Source organism: Ostrea edulis, chromosome 9 (assembly GCF_947568905.1).
Source record: "Ostrea edulis chromosome 9, xbOstEdul1.1, whole genome shotgun sequence".
NCBI classification, from domain to species: domain Eukaryota; kingdom Metazoa; phylum Mollusca; class Bivalvia; order Ostreida; family Ostreidae; genus Ostrea; species Ostrea edulis.
The window spans coordinates 19,643,680-19,652,899 of record NC_079172.1 but is presented as its reverse complement, the minus strand read 5'-3'; the positions used below and the strand labels follow the sequence as shown (position 1 = coordinate 19,652,899).

Genomic DNA, 9,220 nt, shown 5'->3' with positions numbered 1-9,220 from the left:
TCGAAAAAAGGGGATACTCTCGAAAACATTCGCATTGGTAAATAGATTGATTATAGAAGGGGAATTCGGCAATACAAAGAAAAACAGACCAGTTATGAATTATTTCATGGTAAAACTATACATCCGAAGGACAAATTTTTTTATTGGGAAGGGGGCTATGAAATTGAAAATGCATGAAAAGAGAGAAAGATTTAGGTGAAAGCAGGTTAATCATCATGGAGACCCCAAATTCGTTTCGACTGATATCAACTTGTTATCATCTCTAACTTTTCTTAAATCGTTTCGATTACTATTTTTCGTTTCACGCAAACAATAAAGATATAAAACAAAAAATAAATTGGAGCAAAGATAAATTGTTTATTCAATTCTTTAAAAACTTATGGACATGTACAAAGCTTGCAATATTTCTGCTGTAATACCTCCCTCTAATTAATGATTTACACATAGCTAAACAAAGATATACAAAGAAAACCCAATCAAAGTTATAAAACCACAGCGTCTACAAGACATTGGCTGTCAATCACATGATAGTGAACGCCTACGAAAATCTGATTTCGTGAATTTGAATCGACCCGCCGACCTCAAGCAGTTCGTACTTCTCGATCGGATACATTCTTGCGTTGAAGCTCGGGAACGGCTGATGATTAACAAATATCTGAAAAGGAAACAAACACAGAGAGTCACAATAATTCGGTTTTATGCGTCACGGTTGGTTAGTTATTTTACGGTCTATTCGAGATTTTTTTTTTCACTTAAAGAAAAACAGGTTTAAAGCGGAACATCAAAATATGATACATGTATATTTGCTTGATGCTTTCTATTTCATTGAAATTAGTTTACACACACACACACACACACACACACACACACACACACACACACACACACAGAGGCACATACATTCTTTCTCTTTCTCTCCCTTCTTTCTCACAGCATCAGCCATGCACTGTTGTTATTAACTTATTAGCAATACAAGTGTTTATTTCTCTATCTATCTGCCTATCTATCTATCTATCTATCTATCTATCTGCCTATCTATCTGTCTATCTGTCTATCTATCTATCTATCTATCTATCTATCTATCTATCTATCTGCCTATCTATCTATGTATCTGCCTATCTATCTATCTATCTATCTATCTATCTATCTATCTATCTATCTATCTATCTATCTGTCTATCTATCTATCTATCTATCTATCTGCCTATCTATCTATGTATCTGCCTATCTATCTATCTATCTATCTATCTATCTATCTATCTATCTATCTGTCTATCTATCTATCTATCTATCTATCTATCTATCTATCTATCTATCTATGTATCTGCCTATCTATCTATCTATCTATCTATCTATCTATCTATCTATCTATCTATCTGTCTATCTATCTATCTATCTATCTATCTATCTATCTATCTGCCTATCTATCTATCTATCTATCTATCTATCTATCTATCTGTCTATCTATCTGCCTATCTATCTATCTATCTATCTATCTATCTATCTATCTATCTATCTATCTATCTATGTATCTATCTATCTATGTATCTATCTATCTATCTATCTATCTATCTATCTATGTATCTATCTATCTATGTATCTATCTATCTATCTATCTATCTATCTGCCTATCTATCTATCTATCTATCTATCTATCTATCTATCTATCTATCTATCTATCTATCTATGTATCTATCTATCTATGTATCTATCTGCCTATCTATCTATCTATCTATCTATCTATCTATGTATCTATCTATCTATCTATCTATCTATCTATCTATCTATCTGCCTATCTATCTATCTATCTATCTATCTATGTATCTATCTATCTATCTATCTATCTATCTGCCTATCTATCTATCTATCTATCTATGTATCTATCTATCTATCTATCTATCTATCTATCTATCTATCTATCTATCTGCCTATCTATCTATCTATCTATCTATCTATCATATATTATTTATGATATCTGCCTAGCACTGTTATTTTAAGTCTCCTTCAAACTGATATGTTGCGTAAGACACAGACAAAATATATTACATCTTTCGAAAATTCAATACACTGTATATCAGTTTTGCTTTCAAACTCAAGAGGTTGCACAGTGCTATTGCTAAACTACAATTCGCTGAAACGATAAATCAGTTACGATTCGGACTCTGTGAAGAACCTAAGTGTTGATATATCCGCACGTTCAAAGAAATGAGCGCTAGGCTATGTTGTGCATCCCACGAACAACCGGAACATTGTTCGGCCTTTTCTGTCAAGTCGAGAAAAAAGGACGCAAAAAGCTCCTTCCTGTTTCACTTTAAAAGTGAAGATTCCAAGTTTTGCTTTTGCAAAATCTAAACAGGTTTCAAAAGTAGCCATAATTGTTTACATACAGTAATATGATAATACATTTAATTAAAGCGATTATTTCTTGAATAAAGGTTTTCTGCCACTAAAGCGGTATGTTCTTGTACCATACAAAAACACACCACAAAACATTTCATATAAATGTATATTTTATTTCTGTTACACTTGTCTGACAGAGGCGATTCACATTTTATTTCTGTTACATTTGTCTGACAGAGGCGATTCACATTTTATTTCTGTTACATTTGTCTGACAGAGGCGATTCACATTTTCACCAAATGAAAAGTAATATGAAAATCGTTGTGTTCTGAAGTTTTCTTCTTCTGGACTTGACGGAATATATATATATATATATATATATATATATATATATATATATATATATATGTATGTATATATAAAGCACAAACAAACAATAACACCTAACCTTACGTTTACCCCTAGGATCTTAACGATACATGTGATAATCAATTAATTAATATATAAAGCACTAAATAATCACAACTAGGTACTGAATGACACAGCGACTGTGTGAGATTGCATCAGTGTGTATAAGTAGCGCTTTAGGAGCATAACAAAACTTCCTTTCCAGGGAAGTCGTTGTGGCCGAGTGGACTTACGCACTGGTTTGACAATCTTGCTAGGCGGTGGGGTGCCGTACGTCGCTGGTTCGACCCCTGGCTGGGACGAAAATTTTCAGTAGCTAGTTGTGATTATTTAGTGCTTTATATATATATATATATACTTTTTCTGTTTTCCGCCACACTCAACAATTTTTCAGTTATCTGGTGGTGCCCAGTTATTACTGGTTGAAGAGAGAACCCAGGTAGAATGTACCTGGGAAGAAACCACCGGCCTTCCGAATATATATATATATATATATATATATATATATATATATACGTACCTTATATTGGTTGGGATCAAAAGTTACACAAAGCTCGAAAGGTTGCCCAGGGTGAAAGGGCATGTTCCCGCCATGTCTTTCCTCATGCCCCCAGCTTCCATGTTGATTATGGTTTAGGACGACACAGCCTTGATTTGGACGGGGATTGAAATGAAGACCGATTTCTTCTCCACATTTCAGGTTAACGAAAAATCTGTAGATAGATATTGATAAAATTCTAGGCCTAGGCACTCTGCTAAAAGCAAATTGAGTCATTTACTGTTAAGTCTTTATATTCGCATTTCTCAGTAACATTTAAATTTTGTCAGAAATAAACCCTTTGTACTTTATTTCGCTTATTTACTAATATATATATATATACGCAAGCTGAAGGTAATGTATAAACTTAACCAGTTGGGAGGAATTAGAGAATTTTGTAAAGGGGGATGTTCCAACGCAGAAATGTTTAAGTATTGTTTTTCAGACCCCAGGAGAGTGTATATAAGAACAACTTTAATTAAGAGAAAAACGATACATTGTTTTAATTAATATGTTTCCAAGAAGGAGTTAACAAGGGGTGAAACTCAGGAAAGTTCCTTTATACTAACACATTCTATATCGCTATACACCCAGCCAGTGGACGGGGGGGGGGGGGGGGGGGGGGGGGGGGGGGGGGGGGGGGGGGGGGGGGAGAACAAAAGATACTCAGGACAAAGTCTAATTCAGAATTAGGTGTAACAATATCTAAAGCCACTTTACGCCGGTATACTTCTGGATGCGCGTTTCAAAAATGAATTTTTACATTCTACTTTCATTTCTGTGGGAATTCCCAGTCGTTAAAATAATCGCATATAATACTATATTTATCAAGATTCATATGCATATTGTTCACTTTCGCGAGGAAAGGGTTATCATTTTGAATTGGTGAAGGCAGAAACATTGGAAATGTAAATAATATAAATGTAAAATCAAAACCAATTGTGTAAATTACTTAATTATCGATTAAATGATATTTTACCGGATTGATTTATTAATACTATTATTTGATCGAAGCATTTAAAAAGAGAGTCTAGTGATGGAATCATAGAACGAATTGTTGGTGTTGTTTTCAGGCACGTACAATGGGAGAGAATAGAGGGTAGTAGTATGTAAGCTTGAAGTTATGAATATTGACCCCATCTATTGAAGGACGAGCGCTTAAATCCCCCCTCCCTCCCACCCCCACACACATACACGATTTTTAATAAATCAATGCCTGAGCAATTCTTAAAGGTAGATTTAGATTACCCCCTCCCCCCTGATTTAGGATTTTGAAATAAGGAGGCCTGGTGGGTGAAGAAGACAGATATGTTCTACCCCGGCTGCTCCCCCCTCCCTCAATACTATATGCCTGGGCTTGGTCACTATATAATGGGAATATATTTCACTCTATGAAACCGCGCATCTATAAATAAAATGTTCTTAATTCAAATAAAGACGGAAAATTAAAGGTGAAAGAAGCTTAATTTTTACTAGACCGAAGGTCACTCTCCAACGTCATATAGAAAGGTATTCAAACCATAGATCAGCAATTAGACCGTTTTAATATCTACATAATGCACCACTTAATAATTACGAAAACAATTTCAAAGCCTAGTCTAACATGCTACACTGTCCTTGCTCGAATATCCCACTAATTAATTATCATCTTCTAATTAATGGTTATCTTTGTAATACCGATTTCATGTCAGTTAGCGCACTTTCCGTGTGTTTTAAACAGCCCCTATTATGTAGGGAGTTATGAGAGTCTTGATGTGTACGAAGAGAATGAATAATTATTAAGGTTATACCCATCGTCACCGGTAAGCATGCCTTTAATGATGCAGGATCTGCCCGGATGGGCCCCTCCGGGAATCGGTGCCTGGTAAGGCGTAGGCTGCAATGCATAAAATCAATAAACCTCAATTTGTATTTTATCATTAATGAAACTGAATTCAAACCTGTATGTAAACAAATTTATCCATAAATTGATCGTTCACTTTTGTCATTTTATCAACTTCCCATATTTATGTAGCAACATTCCATTAAATATCACCTGCATATGGTGTTTACGTCTCTCAATTGTTTTGAAACGCGAGAGCATGTTCTACGTATGATCAATATTCAAACCGAGCCAGGCTACTGACAAATAAGTTGATGTTACAGGGGTTTCAACGGTATTTTTAAAAGTATGCATTTCGCAAACTCTATGGTCGTTAGAATGATTTAATTTGTAAATACATGTACAAGCTGACATTGGGTCGAATGCTGCACGGACGCGTTTCATACCAATCATTAGGCTGTTCTTTACATACTGATTTGCACTACGGATTACTCCGTTTACCTTAGCAAGATATAGGAACCATGCCGGGTGGACCGGTCAGCATGGGATACTCACTCAACCTAGGCACTTTGGATTTCTCAAAAAAAAAATCTCAAAGTTTTCTTCTATTTGAGCAGTTGCAATTTGAGCAAAATCTCAGACTTAAGTCCAAGTTTCGACTTAAGTTTCTTTCGAGAAACCCAGGCCTGATCCCATCTCAGATACACCCAAGAATCCATGTTTGCCCTACTCTTACTTTTGTATTCTTTATAGGAGTTATGAGGTTGATCAATGTTCATTATCGTCACTTGTTCATTATGCCTTTACACGTGAAGTGTACCTTTACACGTAAATTGTATATATCGTTAGTATTGAAAATTACCATAAACTTATACTTATTCCATGATTTGAGTAAGGATTTTGCTGTTACATCTTACCGGATTAAAAACTGGTCCGACTGATGGAGGTCCAAAGTTTCCCATGTTTCCCATCGGAGGCGGAGCGTAGCCGCCCGGGGGAGGGCCGACTGGTCCCGTTCCTGGGGGAGGTCCATACCCACCATATCCCCCCGGGGGAGGTGCATATCCACCGCCAGGAGGTGCTCCATATCCACTAGAGGGAGCTCCATAACCGCCAGGGGGAGCTCCGTATCCTCCCGGGTAGCCACCAGGTTGCGGTGGGTAAGCACCCCCAGAGGGAGGCGGGTACCCGCCCCCATAACCTCCCTGAGCCGGAGGGTATCCACCTCCTTTTTCTGGAGGAGCGTGACTTCCTGTCGGCTACAAAATTAAGACCAGGTGGACAATTGCATATGCCGTGTAGACATATTGCGACATATTCGTTAACTCTGAAATAAGTACTTAAAATTGTGTAGAGAGTTTACTTGTGAAATATGTGCAAACCAACTCACTTTTGTGCACTAAATTGCAATATACAAAGCGGATCGTGAAAGCCATGTGTGGTACTTAATATCGATATAAGCTGAAATTTTTCCATGCTCAATGGCCCATTACAAGCATGTCCGCGCGACACACAATCCAAAATACCATATAGGACACAAACCCAATAATGTACGATCAAAGTAGTCATAGGCAAACTATCGGAAATCTCTGTATGGGTAATACGACACCGAAAATATATACTGCAAAATTACAAGAACAAAACCTAAATTATCTGTTTAGTACTTACATACATTGACGTTTCAGCTCTATACCTGGTCGACGCCTATAAATAGCCCGTTACGAACAACATAATCTGCATTGAAAATTCACAAGACAAACTTGCCATTTAAATACTATTTCTAAATACCCATTTAATTCTTGTGAAATTGCGAACAGTCTTTTAAAAAAAAATCTATTCCTTGTTTGGATTGTAGTGAAGTCGTCACAAGTCTGGACAATTTAAACCGTCATTGGTCGATATGATACGGTTGAAAAAACCCACGGAGACTTCGACTTCATTAAATAGAAAATTGCATTAACTTTACACATACAAGTCTTATTGCAAAATATTTCACCAATTGCTGTGAATGATATAAGCATAGGGTAATTTTCGCATAATCTGCGAAAAAGCTGCATATGCAATCATATACCCCGTGCTTCTCTGATATAATAATTTGGACATGTACATGTAACATGCATGTATTTACACGTGTATATTTTGTAATATCAAGCGCCCTTGCTTACTCAAGCCTGCAAAATACCATGCGTGCAGTGACAAGCCATCGGTGAACGGAAATGGACACGTCTTTTTCTTCCTCTTTCACTTCATCAATAGGCCCCAACCTGTACACTCAACATACGGGTAGTTTGCTGCTCTGAATCACACTGGAGATTTTCTACCACTGATAAGCATGCACATAACAAAGGATTAAAATAATCAATATTTATTGGCGCGTATGTAAAGGGTCGGCAATCGATAGTCGAGTTAAAAACAGGAACTTACAATGTAGACACATTTACTATATGGGAAGTGCATTTATTCAACAAATACATGTATGTCCAGAAATAAGTTCTGCCCGCATCAGCAATGCGTACAATTACACAAATCGTAGGGATATCTGAACTATATATATGGACAGTACGTCATAAATTAAATGTTAACAATTCAGAGTGAAAATTAATGCAGGTCACATTTTCTTCTGCATTAGTGTACATGCCAGTACCTCACACTATATAATCATAATCGACAGAGCATGCGCTGTCAGAAATACGACCAAGCGATGCATTTCAAGTTCAGTGGTTGACATAAGAATGACATTTCCTGACTATGTCAAACAAACAATTCTTCTATCTACAAATATTTAGATGGTTATTGAGAGCGAGATTTAAATCATGTTGCATGCAATAGGAACTTAAACTTGACACACATTTACAAAAGAGACGTTTACAAAATCTTACACGGCAGTTCGGGAAACTGTATAGGGATTCATTTAAACATAGGAACATTGAGAGTGTCGCTTGGGACTCTTGATGATGAGGTTTCCAAGATAGCAGGTGTATATATTACTTGAATGGCGCACTATTTGCCTTTCCACCTTAGCTTTGTAATCGTAACCTCTATTGATACATGTAGCACTTCTCGATTCGGTTTTTACAGGCGTTATCACGGTGCTTCTGGACAGCATTTCGGCACGTTTCCTAACTTTCTCAAGTCTGTCTTTTAATTCTTTGTCCCTTTTGCGCATCTTTTCCGTCTTCCGGTTCATCACCTCCAAGCACCGCTGCCAGAATTGGAGTTGCAGGGAACCACGCCTGGATATCCACGATAGCTGTGGAAGTGATATTCCGTAATTCAAGTTGTTGATTTCGAACTCGGAATTTCCCGGAAGCTGAGGGGCCGATGTAACATGCTGGAGATCTTTTGCAGAGGAATTAGTCCACAACAAACATCCGTCATCTTCCTCTAAGGTACCATTTACTCCTTTAAGCGTGTTGTGGTTGATATTTGCGTCCTCCTCCAGAGCATCCCCTTTAGTCGTAGATTTCAGTTCGGGTTTTTTCGGGGTGTTGTGTCGGATTTCATCATTAAATAAACCTTGACGTATTATCATTCGTCGAGTCCGAAATTCTTTCGTCGTAGTGCAGAGAACTTTATTTTGTTTTTCTTCCGTTGATACTCTGAGACTAAAACTCTCATCAGAGGGCTCATTATCCTTGGTTGTACAGTGAACAGTTTCTGTGCGAAGTTTTAAGTCGTATTTCACTTTGTCATTGCAAGAGTTCTCTATAGCGGCAATTTGCACGAACCGCCGTCTCTCTGGCAAAATGTCGTCGCGTCGTAAGGAAAATCGGCTCGCAAATTCTTTTGGTGTGCTGTGTTGAAAATTGCTTGCATTTTGGAAAGCTATATAGTTTAGGTCGCGAGATTGTTGAGGCACGAGCTCTGCCTCTTCATCCATAAAACATCCATTAAGATCCATGGCGTTTACATTCATTGCAAGTATTTTTTTTTTCTTAGAAAAGTAACGTACCTCTTCGCGTCCCCAGCAATATAAACTGAATTTTCTGAAAGAAGATCGAACATTTTATACTGTTTTATACCTTGACACTTGATCGTGATTATCGGTCAATTAGACAGATGGAATGACCAGCGACGCCTGAGTGGTGGTCACTCACGCGCAGATGTCATCAT

The 9,220-nt window shown here is 37.2% G+C and overlaps 2 protein-coding genes across 2 annotated transcripts; both read right to left on the bottom strand.

Moving 5' to 3' along the window:
• Window positions 1-337: 337 nt before the first annotated feature.
• On the bottom strand, window positions 338-7,380 carry LOC125659660 (galectin-7-like). Its single transcript, XM_056148778.1, has 5 exons — window positions 6,776-7,380; window positions 6,025-6,366; window positions 5,076-5,161; window positions 3,268-3,460; window positions 338-655 (listed from the first exon to the last, which is right to left on the bottom strand). The coding sequence occupies exons 1-5, from the start codon at window positions 6,779-6,781 to the stop codon at window positions 539-541; spliced, it is 744 nt and encodes a 247-aa protein (XP_056004753.1). The 5' UTR covers window positions 6,782-7,380; the 3' UTR covers window positions 338-538.
• Window positions 7,381-8,018: 638 nt separating this feature from the next.
• On the bottom strand, window positions 8,019-9,008 carry LOC125660252 (uncharacterized). Its single transcript, XM_048892085.2, has one exon. The coding sequence runs from the start codon at window positions 9,006-9,008 to the stop codon at window positions 8,019-8,021; it is 990 nt and encodes a 329-aa protein (XP_048748042.2).
• Window positions 9,009-9,220: the final 212 nt, after the last annotated feature.